The 22,098-nt window shown below is 34.9% G+C and overlaps 1 protein-coding gene and 1 non-coding gene across 4 annotated transcripts in view; one reads left to right on the top strand and one right to left on the bottom strand.

Annotated features, from left to right (window-relative positions):
• LOC116349380 (rho GTPase-activating protein 7) overlaps positions 1 to 22,098 on the bottom strand; it is a 111,749-nt gene that overhangs the window by 7,288 nt on the left and 82,363 nt on the right. The window contains exons 5-10 of one of the 3 annotated variants that reach the window (XM_031780781.1): positions 20,010 to 20,430; positions 18,685 to 18,752; positions 17,814 to 18,584; positions 17,353 to 17,395; positions 4,669 to 4,740; positions 920 to 1,068 (exon numbers count right to left, since the gene is read on the bottom strand). In XM_031780781.1, the coding sequence (XP_031636641.1) occupies positions 920 to 1,068; positions 4,669 to 4,740; positions 17,353 to 17,395; positions 17,814 to 18,584; positions 18,685 to 18,752; positions 20,010 to 20,430 (1,524 nt within the window). Of the gene's footprint in view, positions 1 to 919; positions 1,069 to 1,427; positions 2,053 to 4,668; positions 4,741 to 12,887; positions 13,115 to 17,352; positions 17,396 to 17,813; positions 18,585 to 18,684; positions 18,753 to 20,009; positions 20,431 to 22,098 lie in introns of those variants that run through there. The other 2 variants (XM_031780782.1, XM_031780783.1) reach the window with 2 other exon arrangements.
• On the top strand, positions 19,396 to 19,488 carry Trnar-ucg. Its single transcript has 2 exons — positions 19,396 to 19,431; positions 19,453 to 19,488. It is a non-coding gene; the product is annotated as a tRNA-Arg (tRNA).

Genomic DNA, 22,098 nt, shown 5'->3' with positions numbered 1-22,098 from the left:
CGCTTGACTGCCTCGCCACATATGAATTCCACATAAAGCGGCTAGAGCGATGAATCGATTGAATGAAAACGACATTTAATATATGTGAACACTTAATAAATTGATATCTAGTAGGTTTGTTTGGGATGATGTCGGTTGAAATTTGTTTTGGTGTGTTTGATTCGTTTCGAAATCGCTTCAAACTAAGTAAATTCATAAAGTTTGTGTGTTTGTGCATAAAGATTGACTACATCCCAATTAATAATGGCCATCAGTGTAAATAAATGTCTCGAAATTTACATACACAGCTCGACGAAATCGATTGCCGATGGCTAACTTTCTTATGTAAGTGAATGTTTGTATGGCACAAAAACTTTTCTACCCAGATAAATGAGCGTATTTGTTTGCTTCAATTCTATTCAATTCATTATTTAACTGAATTTATCACTACTTCTACTGACGAAGAAAAACCAAACAAAATATTCATCGATGGTCCCAATTTACCACCATATCATATTTAGCAACAAAGTAAATGAAATGGTAGTCGCCTACGTGAAAAGAACAAAGGATGGATGATGTATGGCCAATTAATTAAGACAAACAACATTCTCGTCAAAAAAATGTCTGATTTGTAGGCCAATCGAGAATTGAAACTGTACATATTGTCGACTGTTTAGCTTTCTATTTTAAGCTTCAGTTTTCGTCATAAATGAGTTTTTTTTCGCCCAGAAAATGAAACTTTTCATCATAATGGATTGTATATTTTCAAACCAGTTCCATTAGCCGAAATGGGGTTGCTTATTTTTAAGTTATTAAGCGAAAAAAAACTTCATTTAAAATGCGAGATTTATGTAAAAATATTGAACAGAAATAAATTGTATTGGCTCGGTTGAGACGAACGACGTGTTTACCAATTTTGAATCGTATTTTATCCACTTACATTTGTTCCATGTTTGTGCGCGCTGTCCAATCGCATCGTTGCACAGCGATTTAATGCAACCAACCGTCGATAGAGTGACTGCAGGGGGTCATTTTCCAGGAATGGATGATCTTTGGCCACATTGCTGAGATCAATCGGAAATTGTAAATCTGTGAAATAATTGATAGAAAATAAAGAAAATATAAATATATGTATGAGAATAAACAAAAAATAATAATCTATTCATTGAATGATCAACAAATGGGGTTTTTCACTCGAATTATATATAAACTCATCGAATTCTATCCAAAGTAAATAAATCTATAATCATACGCGCCGAATAATGTAAATATTTTCCCTACACTGAGTCATATTTGCAGCGTTTTCATGGTGGTCTCCTTCTTCAGAACTTCTGAATCAGAAGTACTACATTCTGAACAAGCATATTTTCTCATATGATTCTTATCGGTTACTTAAAAAATGTAAGTTATTGCAGAAAGGTCTGTTTTCGGTTCACATAGAGTCATACCCGATTTAGATGGTTGCTGTTGATAGTCAACTCGTTTGGTGTTACGTACATAATCATCAATCAATTTATTCATTTTGTGAACAATGACTGGAGACAGAGGACAATCCACCTACAACAAATGGCACCGCTTTTTCATACAAAATTCCCTTTTTTTCCTCCTTTTTTTGTTTTCCACTTCAGTTGGAAAAGCCAGCTGCAACAGAACTAACACTTTTGCACCGCACTCACAATATATATGACAGTTTTGATCAACTTTTTTACTGTTCAACTGCTCTCTTGTGCTCTAACGAATGACCGAGAATGAGACTGTTATTTAATTAAAGTTGGAACAACCAGTAACAGCAAAATTGAATTATATTCCGATAGAGAGAGAGAGAGATAGATAGAAAGAGACAAAAGCGGAGCGTTTTTCTCAATGCCTTATTGAATCTCGATAGCTTTTTGTGTTCAGCCATACGTTGCCTTAATAGCTATTAGCTTTTGTATTGAGCATTTTTATTCGCTCAAACAAATAAATTGTATTAAAGTCAAAATCAATTATAATTTTTTTTATCTTTTCTTCCTGAAAAGTGTATGCCTTGACGCATCGGACAGACAACAAATTTAAACACACTCGATTACTTGACTACAAACAGTAATTATGTAAAAAGTCATTTTCATTTATTAACCGTTACATAAAAAAAGTATATTGTGTTCAATGCAAGCGAATTTTTAATGAGACACACTAAAACACACACTCAGACGTACGGTTGCGCTTTGGGCTTTACTTTTGTTTTCACTCTTGAAACACATAAAAAACACGGTTTAAATTTTAATTTAAAATAGTTGAAAGGCGGTAGTTTTTGGTCTTTAATAAACCACAAATTAATAAACAAATTTCGTTTTTATACAGACGAACCGTGGCGTATACAGTGATGGAACACCGTACGATATGAATTCACGAACCGCACTGGCGAAAAGTTGATCAATGAATGACGAACGTCTGTGTGAACCTCAAAGACGACCCGTGCTGCTGCTTTTTAGTTTTTTTTTTAATATGAAATGTTTCATTTCACTTTTTCGGTGAGCTTAGCCGAACGCCAGTTTCGCAGAAAAGTGTGTGTGCGCGTCTTTTTATATTGCGAACGATATTTCATATGAATTTGGTTTGGGTGTATTTAGCCGAGTAAGCGATTGAGCGCACGATTATTCAATGCTATATATACAAAATAGCGAAATATATTCCGACGATTTTTATTATGTGTTTACGAATGGTTAGATTGTTTTGAAGAAAATGCCGTGAATCATATAATTGTGCGATACATGCTCTCGAATCGATTCGTTTATTGCTTAATCTTTATCACAGAGCGCAGGTATGAATATATATATACACATCTCTCAAACTGTGTAATAATCGCGATGTTTGTTAAATCAGCGCAAGAGATCGCGCGTGATATGTATTCACAGTTGAAGATTTAGTGCACAAGTGAATCCGGATACGTATATGGTCTTGGCGTGTTCATATCGACCGCGCGCTAAGTTAATGCAGATACGCGTTATTCTTTATTTTATTTACTCATTTGATTATTTTATCACTGTGCAAACATGCAAAGTCATTTTTAAATTGAATCGTTACACAAATATACTATAGCTACTTTTTTAGTACCAATTGCATTAAAAATTACGACCAGGACATTTTTGGGTGCGAAATGAATCTATCATTCTTAGTTTGCTTGTTTCTAGGGCAACGCATTATGATTGATGAGTGTAAGTATCACTGAACCAATAATACCATTTCGGGTCATCAAATGTACTCAGTACTCGCATCGTCATCGTGAAGGTGAATCCATTCTTGGTGTCTTTGATTCTTTTTTTCTACTCTCGTGTGCACTTATTCGAATCAAATTAAATTGTCGGTGAGATTGATATGGTCACAAGTGTTAGTGAACTCACTCAGACAAAACAAATACTTATTGTGCTAAAATCTTAATAAAACACACACACACACGGGCGCAAGCATCTATATCGATTTCATGCGCGAATTACAAACACCAATAGCCTGTGGATACTAGCAAATGATTGTGTCAAGAAAAGCAATGACGTTTTTATATTATTTGAAAATAATCAACTATGGTAACAATGCATTCTATTTAGACAGTGCACACACACTTCAGTCACACCAGATGAGTCACTCATTTGCTCAACAGCAAATTGACGAGATAAAATTGCTTATTTGATGTATGGTTTTATCTTTCGTCTTATTGTGTCTTTGATAAGTGATTATCAAGACCACTTATTCTATTGTACACGTTTCATGTGCAAATATTGAACTTTGCGGGCTATAAATAAAATTTTACGAAAAAATCGAAACAAAAGCATAAACGATTCTTTTTGGAGGGCATTGGATGAACACCATTTTTTGTATTTATGTGAAGAAAAAAATCACACCCACCACAAATTGTTATGAATTCATTATTTTCACGTGCAATTTTCGCACATCAATTATCGGTTCATTCAACATCACTGTATATGGCAATGAGTTTTTATTCTTGGCATTTTACCACCTACGACTTTGTGAAACTTATTTCAAAAAAAAAAAAAATAATCACGGTGCCTTTAAATTTGACACAGTGCCGTTTCTTTTCTTCACATAATGCGTGACACTTAATTTCTTCCGCCGTAATAAAAGAAAGTCACTTTTTAATACAAAAAACTTTGCAATACAAAGTTTGTAGACGTTTGCTTGTATTGGAATTAGCACCATAATTTGATGACTAATAAATTAGCGAACAAAAAAGTTTGTGTCGAAACGGTCGAAGCTCAACATTACCAAAAAAAAAAAATTAGTTGCACAATTTCACGGGCACAGCTCATCGCAATATTTTGTTTTACATGTGCTTTTATGCATGAGTTCACTGTATTCACAATGACAAATTTCCAGTTCGAAAGATCGATGAGGTGATGGGAATTTCAAGCGAATCTCAATATGGAGATTTACAGTTAAAAATAGTCAACATGTGTCGTTACATGTTTATTTGAATGCGTGAAAAAATCAATGAATTTTGATTCTAAATCATACGTATTTGCAACGTCTGTCAATCTTTTGACTATATTTGGTTTTTGAGAAACTTTTTTTACCTAAAAAACGACCGAACGGAGTCTACTGTACGGTAGTAGGATCTGAGTTCGGTCACTCTTTCGTTTAGTTCAATCCCCCGATTGCTGTAAATAATAATAAGTATAGATATAAAGATTCACTTACCTTCATACATTTGCGCATATTGTGGGAAACCAGCTGCTCTGAGCCATTTGCATGCTTCAATTGCCTCAATTTCTGCAAAAAAAAAAACGAATTTATTAAAATCATATAAAATTTTGAATGAAGATGAATCAAAGAATCATAATCATATTTCTACAGATTATACACATCTTTTGTTGGCACCGTTGAAGTTCGAAACAATGATAATTCCATGAAAAGGGAATCGCCATAGCAAGTCTTTTTCAAATGAGCGCGTTGAATGCCAATCAAACGTTACTCTCAGCCGTATTACACCCGTTGTAAAGTGGCATCGGAGAGATTTCACGAGTATTTGGGTTTGAGACCCATACTGTAACGTGCATTTTCGATGTCGATCTTGTGCGTTATATTTTCTTTGTAGTTTAACGACCGCTTTGCTTATGCTCTATTAGTCGGCGAGCGAATGACGTCAATACACACACACACGCCTGGCATTAGAGTGATAGCTAGAATATGTTTGCAATCGCTATTGATGCCAGAGATTTCGATCAAAAGTACTTTTCAATTCTCTGCGAGTAAATTTACATTTATGATATACATACACATTTTACAATGGGTTCACCATTGAATAGAATTAGAGCTCATCTGTCTTTCGCATCTTAAATGTGCGCACTACGTCGAATTGTACTTTTTTTTCAATTTGCTTTCATAATGGACTTTATGCTATCGCCGCCAACGTAACGCTTGACATTTGAACTCTTGACAATATTATCGGTTGTCGGAATGCTTTTGAAATCATCATGAACTTTTCGAATTTGACGAGTATATTATCTGACGAAAATTGGCGATTGATTGGATTTAGCTTGACATCGTATACCGTGAAGCTATAATGTCAAGTCCGTGGATTTATGTCACAGTGGTGTATGGTGCCGTGTGGGATGAATCATCGTCATTTTGTAACATTGTGTGTTTGATGGCCCTGTACTTTACCAGGGTACGTGTGCAAAATCGACATTTAGCTTTCGAAAAGAGAGAAAAAAGTGCGATTTCAAAATGTTTTCAACTCAAACAAAAGCGCACGTTTCCGTCGTTTTGTCTCCGCTGAAAACAATTCGAAGTGAAAATGCTCACGGAAATGGAATTTCAACCAAAACCAATGCAACAACATGCGCACAAAATTTTATGGGCTTAAATCCAAATGTCGTAGTACTTCATAAAATGCGGTCGCGTAACCAAAAAGAAGAAACTCCTGAAAATTATAACAATCAAAATGAAATTGTCCACACTGCCACTTAATTGTCAAATGAATTGAATAAAATCGCACGTTTTACAGCTCGTGAACATCAGTTCCAACGAAAAATGAGCGTTTTTTTGCCATAATCATGAATCAAATGCAATTTTGTATATTAAAAAAAAACGGCGGTTAATTCGTGCAAGAATGTAATAAGTTTGAACAATGGCCGGGCAGTAACTATGATATTTTTTGTCATTTTTATGATTCATTAAATTATGATGGACTGAATGGACTGGGAGTTATGAATAAATTTCAGAGAGGAGTGAAAGAGAGCGCGCGAGAGTAACGATTTATGTGCTTAAAATTACTTTTAAGTCGACCTATTGTGTGCACATTCGGCACGCATTTGGAAAGTGGTGAAATTTTTCGGCGATTCGGTAATGACTGGAGAGCCGTGATTTTACGGGCAATTAGCGTGTCAAAAACATTCTCTCTTCATCTCATTGTCATGCTGTGCTTGTGATTGGTTTCATTCCGCCCATGCACACCAATTGTTTTTTCATCGTCTTAATATTGTTTTGCATATGTGTTATGTTTTGCAAGCACTTCCTTCATCTGTTCAATTTTCTTTAGTCACGCATTGACTTTTGATATGCATATCAAAAAAGGAACAGAATCTTGTCGTAATCTTTCTTTTCGATTTCACTCAAATAACGTTGTTCACGCCATCGGTTTTTTCTCTCTCGCTGCAACCATTTGATAAAGACTTCGGATGGTAATGGCTTTATTTTGTCCATGGACTGAGTTCAGTAAAGTTAAAATGATGACTTTTTTTTCACTTTTAACTTGGATTAAATGGTGCTACCCTCTCTGAAACTCAATTATCCGGCTTGTACTCTGTGTTTTACTTCGCATCGATATGAACTTTAAATGGACGCCGTGTCGTGCACCTTTAACACCCATTATGTAATTTGTAACAATGTTATTACAACAGTCAATCTCTCTTTCTTGCTCTCTTTCATAAGTGAAAAGCAACGATTCGATTAACAATGGTTGAATGTAAAACAAAACAACAACAACAAAAAAACACCGAAAGAGTGATAACAATAAATTTTGCGGTGCTCGAAGAACTTATTTTGATACGGTCGTTATGTGTTACATGTTATGGGGCTAACACGTGCATTTGTTGTGGTAACAATGTTTGTTTTGTCTGTGAAAAGTGATTATTTGCGTCAAGCGGCGCTTTAACGCTTTTTTTTTTGTGTGTTATAAGTGCAAATTATTGTGTTCAATTTTTAGCGAATATCTTAACGAAATCTGTTGTTACAACTTTGCGTACAATTCAAAATAACATGCGTACCATTCGTTCGTATCATGTCCCGGGCGCGTGTCATGCTTATAATAATATGCATTGTCAACTTATACAGCGATATGTTTGTTAAGTCAATTTTAAACTTATTCAGAGTTAACTTTGAATTTTAGAATGTTCATTCTTTGCACAAGCATTCTTCGTTTCCATTGTAAGTCGTTTGGGAAAATTCTGAAATCGGTTCCGCTTTAATGCAATTAATTTTGCCTCGATCCAAAGTGCAACATCGACCAACACTCAATTTAATTTTCAATCCATTTCGATTCATTGTGAAATGAAATCAGAATTTTGTAATAGTCCTTCGACAACTTTCCGGACATTTGAAAACAAAACTTGGAAAGAAAAACCGTTGCTAACGAGCTTAATTTGCTTGCGGCCGGCGCACACTAAAATTGCCAATAACAAAATTACGTAACATTACGCTTTTTTTGTTATAAGAAAATTGGCCAAAGTCAAATTATGCATCTCGTATATTGATGCTCCATCAATAGCAATTTTAAATAATGGAAAATAGCATTCACTCAAGCAAAATCAACTTATAGTCACATTGAATATCGTGCGCATTCATAAGCGCTAGAGAGAGAGAGAGAGAGAGAGAGAGAGAGAGAAGTAGAGAAATAGACGTAGAAAAGAAGATGTGCAAAGAGAGGTGAGCATGTATTTGAAATAATGCATATACACTTTGAACAGAATTTCACGCCAAATGTTTTTGGTTGTTGGCAATTCGTGACACAACACACATTTTTCGATTCAAACCAACGGGTCTTTAATGAGCATCTTTGCATTTGTCGGCTCGATTTTAAATTGTGATGCAAGTCGAAACTATATGGTTTTTCGATTCGAACAAAAAAAAATCTTCAAATTCCATCGTGAAGTAAATAATGTGAGCGAGGGACATGGTGAAATGTGGTGATGTTGAATCTTCATCAAATCTGCATTAAAGCGACTTCATCGCGTTGCGAAAAACTCTCATAGCCATTTCAATAGCAATAAACTGTAAGATTAAGTTTTGTTGACTTTATTGTCGCAGACAATCAATGTGAGAAGAGTATATATTTAGAGATAATGTTGTTACTTTTTGATATTGAATAGTTTTATGTGCTGTTACGGAATTCCCAATAATATTTCAAATAAAACAACTTTTTAGCTTGACTAAGACCTTTTACATCGCATGAAATCCAAAGCACTTAATACTTGTATGTTCAAAGTTTTGAAAATTATATCAATTTCCTTGCGAATCATTTAGTTTGCATTCTTAATCCGCAAGAATTTTAATGTGATCCATGTGAAATGTTCAAGATAATTTCATTAATTTTATATTCGCAATGAATAAACCAAATTGACCAATCTTTTTAATTAAAAGCAAAACATCAGTTTCAAGATTTAATCGATTGATGGCTTTGATGAGTGGCAAGCACATTATTTTTAAAATACCAGAATAAACATTGTTTCTAAATCGAACGAACAAAAAAAAAAATGTATTTTTGATCGAATTTCAAAATGCTTTTTCAGACGCAATAAAATATTTTAAACACATTTTATGTACAAAAACTCGTTCGCATAATATACGCACTTCATTATATGTTCGTGCATGTTGAAATTGAATATATGGTTTTGCTAAAGCATGGCACTTCCGAGGTAAAGTTTCGAACAAGCGTACCGCTTTTATCGGCACCATACACCTGTAGGTATATCAGCCATAACACACTGTTTGAAATTGTATTAATTATGGGTTGAACACACGTATGTTGAGGATTTTGTAAACAACTTTTCCACATGAGATGTGATTAACGGCGCTTTTTTCTAAATATAAACACACATTAAAGGATTCAGGCCGGTTCGCTAATGATTCTGTGAGCAGCATCTTGCGTGTGTTTTTATTAGCAAGATGAGAACCACTGACAAAAAAATCGATGATAACTTTTTTATTCTCTCTCTAAAAATAAACAATCTGGAATTCTTTTACAGCGTCGAATAATGAACACTTTAAAACCCATTCACCATTTTGTACAAATCAACGTAAATCGATTTCGAATGCGATGTTGTATATTTTTCCATCTTCAACAGTGTTGGCAACGATATAACATTGTTCTGATTTATTTTGGAGTGCTGGAACGCTAATTGAAAAATTTCAATTTTAAAATTGAAACTGCAATATGATGCAGATGAAGAAAAAAAATTGAAATCAACTTTTTAGTTAACAAAATGCCCACATACGATTGCAATTAGGAAGTTGTGAATGACATTTTTCCCACCAGAAAACTCATATCAAATTAGTTAAGGTGAGTAACGGGTAAATGTGATGATACAATTGATAGAGAGTGTGGGAGAAACATAGAGGGAGAAAGAGAGAAACAGAGAAACAATGTATAGCTTGAATTCCCGCTGGAATATGGCTACAAGCAACATACAACGATAAACTTTGCTATGCTTTTATTGCGCACGGTGTCAATATAGATTGGTTCTTGTTTTATTTGTGCACAAATTTATTTGCCCTTTACAAAGCTTCGTCAACTGGAAAATCAGACGATCTAGTCATTCTCAGTGAATGAGTTATGTGTGTGTGTGAAGGGAGAACATAGAGAAAAAAAATGCCAGCAATTTTCACATAAACTTCGAAAACATGGAACCCCCTTATCATTTCGTGACATATAGTCTATAATATATACAATGCCGTGTATTCGAGTTGAGTGTGTTTTAATTTTGTAAGGCATCGTTTTTTTTATCGACAAAATTACCGCACACCGAAAGATGATGCGACAGAGAAATAAAGCTGGTTGCATGAGATATGACGAAAAATGAATGAATTTATGTTTCTAGTTGAATGCTTGTAAGCATCATTGAATATGCGATGCTCTAGATCCAGTGTGATGGTGTGAGTGTTATCGAATAAAGTAGTTCAAGTTTGTGATGTTCCATGCTGTCAATGGGTAACTATTTCTTCAAACCAATTACACCGCAACATTCTCTTTAAACTCATAAATTCACCCGAAATAAAATGTTGGTTTTTTTATTAATTGGATGCGCGCACGGCAATCAATAATAACTCAACTCAGAAATGACGTCTCGAAATAATATTAATGAAATGCACAAATAGACGAGAAAGCATTCTCTGTCATGATGAAATTACAAACCTTGCAATCAGCTTAATTCTACCTCAAGAGGATAACAAATTCCGATCATGGCAAAGCATAGATAAATTCTGAGAAAATTGATATCGCAACCACTTTTATACAGAACGAGAGGTGCATTTTGGCTTCACATTGATTCAAATTTGATTTTACAGTGAATAAAAGAAAAGCAACAGGAAGATGGCACGATATAAGTTTGCGTTGGGGAGCTAAAAATAGGAATGGTGTATAGCAGAGCGGAAAAACTCAAAACAATGACAAAACAACCGCATTTACCATCTGAGCCAAAACACAAAACCTGTCGTCCGTGCTCCCTATCTCACCCGATTGCCACACATTTAATATTCATAATTGTGTTTATCTCAATGTTACCAAGTAGTTGGAGATTGTGTACAATAGAAAATGGAAAACGGACACTTGCCAACTTGATAATGCGATGGTTTCAAAATCTTTGCAATTTCAAATGAAGCTGACATTCAATAGAATTTCCCATTAGATTGGTTGTTGTGGTTTTCTGTGATTGAAAAGGCGTCCCAATTCAATAGATTGCATTTTTGCGCCACATGTATCCATTTGCTCAAATGCTTGCGGTTTTAATTAGAAGTGTGCGAATCGAAACATGTCACCGAATAAGTTTTCTCGAGAAGAAAAATACGAGCGAACAAAGTAAAAAGAGTAGAGGGGCTGCTTATAATTGAAAATGAAATTCTGTAGAAAATGGCATTTTAATTTCCTTTGAAGAAACAAAAGTGTTTTATTCAAATGACAGAAACGATCACGATCAACACATAATTTTTCATTCATGGAATCAGAACAAAGCGAATTAAAAATGCTCTGAAATACAAGCAATAATTTTGATTTTTATTGTGTTTTGTCTTGAGCGTTCAGTGTATGTCTTTCAGTTTGCCGTTTAATTTAAATAATTTCTCAATAAATTTGGCCATACACAATGAACCATTTGGCATGGATATTCCTTTTTATTCGTCTATTTTTTTCAGCGCAATGAACAGATGCCTCCACTATGGCTGTCCATAAATCGTATTCATTTTGACAGTTAAAAGATGACGAATCACTTTTGTGGCAACTCATTCGCAAATGTAAATCAAATGTGCAATGAGACGCACAAAATGATAAATGAGGTGATTGTCTTGGGTGCTGTCCCAACATTTGTTTCTCTATATTTCCTGTTTTGACCACCCAAAAAGCAACAACGATAACATCAACCGAATCACTGACAGAACTGCATGACGGAAGGCATTCTTCTCAACAAAGAAAAACAAGGAGAGAAAAAACACACGGTGATTGAATTGAAAATGCAATCGACTGCTGTCCGAGAACAATTTTGTTTGTTTGTTCCACAAAATATGTGGTGATGTATGACCCACAAACGACAAAATACACTTCGTTTTGTTGAAGCGTGTAATGTGTGTGCTTCCTTTGAATAAGAAATGATAAAAATATATAATTTCGTCAGAAATGAAAATGCATGCACTCAGTCGAAACGATGACAACGAAGCGTGTTGCGTTTTTCGCACTAAAATCTCGGCTTTTTTTTTCGTGTGTGCCAACTGAAATGTTCATTATGGAATGATATACATTGGATAAAACGAAGGATGTAGAGACGAAGTGTAAAGAAAGAATAAATCTCCATTGAATTTTCTGCTTGGCCTATCATTGAATTTCATCGGAAACTAGATATAAGAAATGGCGGAAATGGCATTGTGAGAGGTCAATGAAAGCGTAATTTATTAATAAAAAAAATAGAACCACAATTCCATGTATGTTGAAATGTTCGAAGAACATTGATAATAAAAATTTCTCTCAATTTTACAGGCGTTACAAGCTCTTGTCATATTATAATACATATCGACCGACGCGATATTTTTTATGTCTTGTTCATGATGACATTGCAAAAGTGTGCTATGAAACGTTGAGCATTTACTTGATTTTGCGCCTGGTTGTGATTAAAGTGTTAAAGTGATTTGGAGCGACCAGAAAACAATAAAAGAAAAAGAAAAAAAAAGTGAGGCAGCAAGGATGAAGTCGCCAACATACTGACCCAATTCAACTGTGCATATCATGATCGCAAATAAAAAGGCACTCGGTATATCGTACTGGTATTCGCCCAGTTTCATTTCTATAATACTAAATGGAATGTGTGGCCTTTTTACGAGTTCAGAGAAGAAAAAAACACGAGATATGTGCAAGGGGAAGAGAAAATAGAGATAGAAATTGTTTGTATCCATGTTCGTAGGCTTTAACATAATCGCTATTGATTTTCTAGATGAATGCATTCGAATTCAATCGTTGATGTTGAGTGGCACTTGACACCCGAAGCCATTCTTCAAAATATCCATTTACGTGTTCAATCGGACAACTAAAATCGATTGTACTCGATGGTTTGTGTTTTGATTTCATAAATTCTTCTACAATGCGAAATAAATGTTGACATGATGGTTTTTTTTTGTTTTGTCTCACATGCGATTACCACTATATTTCTATTACATACCTGCAATTTTTCTTTCACGCATTTTGCGCCAAAGAGCTTCCGCTTTTCGCATCGGCCAATTTTCGATTTTCGTTGAGAAGCTGCGAAAGAAGCGATACTCCTTCAACGTAACCGACATGCGACGTGCCATTTTTGTTTCGTTTAATTTAACAACAATAACCAAAACAACAAAACTTCTTCAATTGTTTTCAATTTTACGCTTTTGATTCGATTTTCAAACTGGTTTTCTGCAAGATTTAAAAATGTTCATGTTTCCGATCCGAGCGGCGAAAAGAAAAGTGTTTATTATAACTTTGTAAACGCTCTCTTTGCTGTAATTTCTAACGTTAAAATTTCGTTCAATTCGATGATCGTGCGCGATATGAAAAACACGCAAATCGAAAACTTTTTCGTCGAGACCAAATCGAAAACAACGCTCATATTTTGAAAACATTTAAACGTTATATTTATGATGACGTTAGTGAGAGAAAGACCTGTTTCTCGTTATTGAGAGGATTTTCATTTTTTTTAATACATTTTCTCGACAAATTAAATTCCTGCCATTTTTTTGCTCTCTCTCTATTTTTCTTCGGTTATTATTTTGATTGTATTTAGACCGAAGCCATTTTTTTTGTTGATAACGTAGTACGCATTCGCAATCGACTATAAGTGAAATTATATGAAAATCGAACATTTTTGGAATGTGACTCGCGCACACTGTTTATTATGAAGTAATTTAAATCGAATGCTCATTGCTGTTGAAACATTCACAACATTAAAATTACATTTTCTCAGGGAATTGCCGCATTTATTTTTATTCTGTGTTGCAGCGAGAAAAGAAACGTTTTTATAGGATTTGATGAAAACTGACGATTAATACTCATATGATGCGGGAAATTCAAAATTCGTATTGTTTTATTCTTCGGAAATTTTGTAAGCAAATAGCAAGATAAATGAATCAACGAGATCATAATTGCAAATGCGAGAGAGTGAATGTTTGCTGCTTTTCTCTCATCTCTATCATCAAAAGTGATTTGTTTGCGTATCAAATATGAATTCCATCATATGGTTTATTTTTGTTTATAATATCATTAGATGAGAGTGGCGCGAGTGGCGAGTGTGATGTTGTCGCACTATGATCAACGTTGACCGATCAAACGGAAAGACGGTGTGGCGCGTCTCATAACAAGATAAACACACACATACACGCGGTGAAAAGGAATTTCCCATAACAATCGACATCATAAAATGTAAGCTCATTAGTATCGCGGGTCATTTTCGAAAGGTCTCGTTGTGTTTGATTGAAAACTGTTGCTTGTTTATCACATGAATCAAATGAACGGGAAAGAACAGCAAAGCCACCAATTTACAAAATAACAAACAACAAAAAAAAACACGACAAAAACGTTACCAGTGTTTTTTGCATGATTCAACGTCTTGTGATTTTCGCAAAAGATCATAAAATGATCGTTTAATTAGTTATTAAGTAACAAAACTCATAACACTTTTTATAACTTTTCTTTCTTTTTTTTCACGAACCCAAAAAAAAACAGACAAACAAAATTTCTCTCGATTTTAAAACGCAAAAATCGCAAAAATAAAATTACGAAATTGACTTAATAAAACCCAAAATGAAAATTTAATAATGGAATCTCCGTTCAAATGGACTATTCCATGCAAACTATACTGAAGGGATGCCTGTGCTATGCCACACAAACACAACTCAACTACTATAATTCTTTTTTTGTATTTTTCAAAATCAAACTATATTCTCGGGCGATGCGTTGTGTGCCACAACAAACCGTTTCATTCGACACCCTGAACGTTACTGAAATTTAAATATTAAATAATTTTTTGTTGTGTGTGATAAAAGCACAATTAAAACACACAATGAATGTTGCCCGATAGGTACGTTGGAACACTCTCATCGTTCGGTAGATAGAGAGTCAATCTTTTGCTTTTCCACAGTAATGCACGGACCGTATGTATTGTGCACGCTGATGATGTCTGTGTATGTCGATTTGGTGGATAGAAAATATTAGCAAACGCTTTGGATGTGTATGTGTTTGGAGTCGTGCAGTAGACGAATATATGTAGAGTATGTATAGTTTGATGAGATAGACAACAAAAATAACGACAATTGAATGAAAAGCATCAAAGTAAACGAGAAAAATGAAACTGATGATAATGCTTGCTGAAACAACGTAGACACGAACACTCTCATTCGGGAGAAAAGCGCTCGCGCAGCAAGCATCCATCATACATATTGCAGTATTATATTTTCACAGAGCAAACGGAATGATTTTGGTTTTGCCTGTCGACGTGTTGTATCCGCATCGCACCACGATAGAGATAGAGGGAGAAAGAGGAACGCAACGAGTCTTTTATTTAATATACATCACATCATCAAAACTGAAAGCAAAATTGCATGAACGAAAGTGACTCGACCACGAAGAGCTTCTAATGCTTTCCTACCCACCACCAGTTTTCCGTTACAGTTTTTTTGTCACATCACAAGGGGGAGAATATTTAAGAAATTGCGAGCATCTCATGTTCGATAATGTTATGCGATGGGTCAAAGCCAATGTAGTTTTTTTGCTGTGGGATTGGAATCGAGACTGAAAACATCAAAATCACTCAAAACACTGGAATTTGTGTACGCTACACGAAAGCACAAACACACATCTTCATTGTTTCGTTATAGCATGGACGTACCTATCGAATAAATCAACACATGACCATAATAAGGTATTCACTTGTGGATCCAATGAAGAAAAAATCACATATAGACAACTATTTACGTCACAGTGTTCACTTTAACATCACTTATTGCTCTATTTCATTCGACCTGTTGAGAAAAGATGTGTGTGTGTATGTGCGGATTCGATGTCAAACTGTTGCATCCTGATATAATGGGTCACAAAGGTATTTTTTATAAGGTTTCCATTGAAAATGCAATGTACACTGGTCTTTGATAGTCATAACAAAATTATTTCGATGATCGAAACTTTTGATGTCACTTATTTGATTCAATGCATATATTTCTTATGTGATAGCTGCACCAATAAAGCTTATATAACTATTAGTTATTCGTAATTCTGGTTAGATGGGTATTACACCATGGTAGTTCGTCATTTTAGTTACTTTGCCTTGAACTTGCTTATTTGAATGGATAAACTCATTGTAAGCGGTATTATTTCCAATGAAACGAAATGGTCATCGTTTTGAAATCGCCTTAACGGAAATATATACCGATTAGTCATGTGGATATTTCTATTTTAAATTCAAATCCACTCTCATGTTTGTATCGTTTTATTCCGAATAAATGCGACTTTAATGAAATTGACATTCAAATTTATATATATATGGACAATTTTTGTTTGAATAGGAATTATTAATGTCAATCGCATCCATATCGTATTTCCATTCAAATCTAAAACGGTGAGTTTGTTTTCAAATGAAATAGAGTAAAGTCAATGGTAACAGTGCAATCAATGCATTTATTATCAAAAAATAAATGTCCGAATTCTGAAAATAGCATGTGATGCGTTGCATGTTGGTCCCACGCGTGTGCGGTATATTAACCGAGGGAGTTGTGCATTTTATTCCTAATTTATAACAATAAACTAAAGTGTATTTAAAAATAGCCGTGACTATTTCTTGCAAGGGTTGAGCACATGTTTCGGTTGAATCATTCATGTGATGCTTTCGCAAATGGGATCCGCATATTGTACGGTCTCATTGCAGATATAGCACGATTAGATTTGTACATATTAAGGGCAATTATATTTATGCTTATGACGTTCAAAGCAAAAGACCAATAGCAATGGATACGGTTATTCAATTACAAATCTAGAACGGTACAATAATAAAATTGAATACGTTAACCGATATTGCGCGTTTTCATGTCGTTTTATGACAATGTCAACGTTTTGTTTTCGATATTTATTTTAAAATGTGTGGAATGTGTGTGTATGTTTACGATTTGAATGTATAATTGCCCACCTGTTCTCGTTCACATAAATAAAATTCCAATTTGTAAAAAAATCCCTTCGGTTGCATATTTCTAATAATAAAAACATGTTATTTTTGTTGATTAGGTGGACAAATTTCTCAGAAAATTAGCACCTCGTCATCATCGTGACGGTGCTAGCCAAAAATGATGATTTGAATAATTGGGTCAAATGTTTCCACACACTTCCTCGGAATACGCACATTCTTTCGGAATTTTGTATTGCAAAAGACCAAACCTGCGTCACTCCTATTCGGAAAACACATCGAAAAAAACTTCAAACGATACCAAAAAATATCAACAATGAATGAGCAATTTTTTTCGAAAAAAAAAAAATCGAAAAAAAATTGTGCCCACAAAATCAGTGGAGTAGAGTCTCGCGATGCCAGATGTGTTGTTTATATATTGTGAGTGCGGTGCGAAATGAAAAATACGCTACACTAAAAATCAAACATATGCGAATAATGAACTTACCAGCCAAATATCGGTCGCTTTGAGAGCGAGAATAGCGAAGATTCTAAAAATAAACAACAAGAAAAATAAACCGTATTTTTAATAACTGCCATTTTTTATGATTATCATTTAATATGTTTTGGATTGGGTGTGTATGTGAGTATCTTGATTTGCATTTTATGCAATGCTTTCAATTTCATGTGATTGTCAGCTATTTCGGGTATTTATTTCATTTGATTCTATTTAAACGTTAAGATTGGCCTACATTTCCTTGACAGACGATACTGAATCAAAGGAATTGTTAAACCACTTCATTAAAGCGATTTCTCTCTCTCTCGGTCATATTAAAATCCGGCACGATTTAACCCAATCTTCGGTAAAAAATGGATCATAACATAAAAATTAATTCATGTTAAGATGAAAGCAATGCAAATCGAGAGAGAAACAAAAACAGACAAATAATGGGTCGTTGAAATACTTACAATCGGATGACCGACGACAAAGTCATCGCGTTTGCGTTCTTTTTTTAGTAGAATTGGTGCTGAATTGGATTTGGTTGTGAGCTCTTGCATCGTTGTGAGATGCCCGTGACCGCTGTGCAACGAGGCGCTGCTCGGCGATGGCAATTCCATCACATTATGGAATGGTTCGTTATGCAAATGAAGTACGAATGGACGTCGCGGCGGGAGTTGTGATCGGCTCGAATTGCTAATTTTGGCACTACCAGCGCTGCTACTGCTGCTGCCGCTACATTCCGATTTAACGGCATGCAATGATTTATCCGAATAATGAATTGGGTAGGATGTGGCATGTAAACGAGTTGTCGCCGATTCCTGTGGCAAACTGCACGCTGACGATGTTCGATTGGTGTGATTTCTCAAAATAGCCACATCCGAATCATAGTCACGTTCGGCGCTGCTACTTTTTGTACATGATGATGCTGTATCGATACTTTTATCGAGCTTTCGATCGTCAGAGAGATAATCGTCTTCAGTAATGTCATACTCATCGGTTGTTCCTTCGCACAAACTTAAAATATCCAAATTATCCATTTCATCGCCACAATCACGGATTTTTTGTAACGGTGACACCGGAGGCAGCGGCAGCGCCACAATCACGTCATCATAATTGGTTTGTGTCATAACGCTCTCTTGTCGCACCCAATTTTTTCGTGCACGTTGTTGCTGATGATGATGTTGTTGGTGGTGGTGGTGGTTGTGTTGCTGGGCCGATTTCAATTGACGCCAATTCTCCTAATCAAGAGAAGAACATTTCAGCATCAAGATATTTTGTTCATTGAACCCGTTCCATCTCATTGATGAAACAAAAATAAGGAGAGAAAAATATACGAACCTGTTCTTTGGGCGGTGTTGCCGTGCCAATACCACTCTCCGCATTGTCATTGTCTAATCCAGATGAATCTAAGAGAAATTCCAATTAAATTTTAATCCAAATCTTAAGAACGGGTTTTATATGGGAAGAAGCGTACAACAGCTATATAATTGAAAATGGTGACATTATAGCAGAATTTACTATGACTTTTTCCCATTTGGCTGCATGGAAATGGGATAAAAAGCCATTGAGACGAGGGATTTTTTATTACATTGTAAATCGTAAGCCCATAAATGCAACCATAAATAGAATGTATTCAACCATTTGACATTTTCATTGATTTCATTGCAATCGAATTGTTCGAAGCATATTTCTAGCAATTTAATTTCTTTCTTCAAATAAAATCCGATGAAAGTATTATTTTTTATTTAAAGTGGATTCGAAGTTGTTGGATTTGTTTTTGTTGTGAATTGAATATAAAAGTTAAGAGTATAAATGGAGAATACATTGAATGTAAACAACAGCAAAAACATCTGTTCTCATTGCAGTTGCATCTGATTACTGTTGTCATCGGCACTGAGTGCTCGTGCTCATCGTTCCGAGCACAAGGGGATGATATAACACAGTTGCTGCTGGTGTAGGTGGTGGTGTTGGTGGTGGTGGTTGTATTTGGCTTCTGCGCATTGCAGACTTTCAATCTTTATAAATCAGAGTTGTCACGTAATTTTCTGAGGCCGCGTAGCGCAATGGCAGCGCGATGGACTTCGATGCTTATATGGGGTTGAAGGAATCCATAGGTTGCTTGTTCGAGTCAAGTCGCGGTCGTTGGGTGATTTTTTTTTTGTTAATAATTTTTTTTTCACAATTTTTTTATCACATTTTTTATTTGTCTTTTCATATTTTTGCCATTTCATTGTGGGAAAAAATTTCTTTGATTAGAACCAGTGCCGGAATCACATATTCATTCAGGATAATATAAAATGCAAATTAGCACCTTTCATGCTTTTCCTGGTTGCAAGAGTTTCCGTTTTTATTTTTGTTGCATTCGATTTTGTTGTTATTTTTGTGTACACACTCTATAAATAGGTGCTCATATGGCAAACGAAATCATAAGTTATTTATTCGCGTGTTGCATAAATTCGGGCGTTTTATTTACATTCATATGTGCTACTGTGCAATGAGCTACTGTATTTATTCGAATAAAATGTTACAAGGTTCTTGCTCATGAAGGAAATGTTTTTTTTTTTCATGTCAAAAGGCTTTTAGTCTTATAATATTTAAACAATTTTTTATTAAACGGAACAAATCAAAGAAAAATTCTGTCAATGTACTAAAAAACCATTTACCTGATTTTCCGGAGCTAATAACTCCGCCAGTTTCTTCGCATGCCGACGACGATGACGATGACTTTGTGTCTTCATCCAGTCCGGTTTCTCCACTTCTTAAAATTGATTCGTCCGATGTCCAAAGGCTATTTGATGAACCTTTTTTATTTGTTCGACCACCGGTGCTCAATTCATTTACGGGGCTGGTTTGTGTGGATATTGTCTTGCACGTTCCGTTTGTGGGAATGTCTTCGAAATCTTCTTCAATTTTCAATACCGGAAAATTCGTAGTCTCTTTCGACGCTGTCAATCCAAAATGCGGTTGTTTGGAATATTTTTCCAGTATATCGACAGCGTATTTACGATTTCCTTTCGCTGAAGAGGTCGATAACGGCAGATCCTTCGGCCTCTCCACTTTGAATGACTGCAGCGGTATATATGTCTGTGAAAAAAGCGAAAATATAAATAGGTATTTTCTATATGAATGAGCAAAGATTAAATCTCATCATATTTTCGTAAGTCTCAGCAACACTGTGCCGGACCATATCAAATCGGAAATTATTTCAAATCAAAATTAAAATGATATGATTGGTTTCAATCAATATGTTTAAATGCGGAAATATTGATGAATCTAAAAATAAGTTTGCCGGCTTTTACACATTGAGTTCAACGACTTTTCTTAAAATGTGGCCAGAAATACAATCTGTTGCCAACTAAATACTGAGAACAAATCATTGAGCAAATAATTACAGATTTGGCAAATATCATGGCAACAAGAAAAATTCGTTTTGTTCGTTCGTTTGAATCAAATTGTGTTGTATTCTTGGAACTTTCCATTTAATTTTTGCCGCAAGGTCGGATAGAATTTCACTATTGCTCATGACAACGGTCGATTTGGGGATGAGAATTCATTTCGAACTTCGGAATGAGTTTGACACTTCATATATCGACTTGGCAACAGTTTTTGCACCATATATTTTTGCTCATCGCATTTTTCTTAAAATCCAAAATGAATGAAACAGAAAAAAGCAAAACACGCTTGAATCAGGAGGAAGCAAATATTTTTTTATCCAATTTATTTAATTTTGTTGATTGAATTTTATTTACAAACAAAACTGTCTCTCTCACGCTTTCTCTCTCTGTCACTCTTTCCTTCGTTTATGCACAGACATCCAGGAAACATAATCGAATAGCAAATACACGGTGCTGTATTTGGTGTGCTGTGCATAAATTAAATATGTTTGTGTGACGAGAGATATTCCATTCATTTAGCGCGCGCTTCATTTTTTTTTCTCCATTCGACAATTTCATGTGCCGTATCATGTGTGTGAAATAATATGCGAGAATGCGAAGAAGATTGCAAGAGCGTTGCAAAAAAAAGATTGTTGTTATGTTGGCACATCTTGTGTGTATTTCATTGCGCTTATCGAAGTAAACACATAGGAAAACTATATGGATGGAATTAAGTTCATATTAACTTACAAGCGCAGGTTTTACATTAATGTCTCTAGACAGGTCTCAGTAAATCATTTATTTATTTCAAATTAAACCGACTTTTTTTATTTATTCATTTTATTCTGCAATGAACAACAATATCCTGCCACACTGTACTGGGTTGCTGTCCATTATATTACGCACGCAGGTCTTTCTTATATATATGTTAACGCGTTCTGAATACACAATTGCAACTCGAGTCAGTTTTTTTTACTTGTTCTCGGTTTCATTGCACCATTTTAGCATTGCACATAAAAATGGATCTCTTTGTCAACCGGATGCACAAAAGTCGAAAAAAAAGAATGCATCGAACGAAAAAAAAGAAGAACATCGAAGAAATATGAAATAATTATTTATAAGTCAGCAGATGATGATGAAGATGAAGAAAATAAGAATGGAAAAAATATGGGTACTGTACACTTGTACAGTTGGTTTGAGCAAATAAAGTCTAATGTACTGATTTGGCGAAACGTATTCATGATCAATTGGTCGGACGGAATCCTTCATCGACAAAATTGGTAAAACGAAAACAAACGGCAGAGATAGAGAGAGAGAGAGAGAGAGAATTCAAGGGAAAAGAAAACTCGTTTTAAATTAAATTATTGATTTCGATCTG

Source organism: Contarinia nasturtii, unplaced genomic scaffold (assembly GCF_009176525.2).
Source record: "Contarinia nasturtii isolate CC-2019 unplaced genomic scaffold, AAFC_CNas_1.1 Cnas_scaffold_2861, whole genome shotgun sequence".
Lineage (NCBI taxonomy): Eukaryota > Metazoa > Arthropoda > Insecta > Diptera > Cecidomyiidae > Contarinia > Contarinia nasturtii.
Note: the sequence above shows the minus strand (reverse complement) of the source record. Positions and strands in the feature narration are given on the sequence as shown.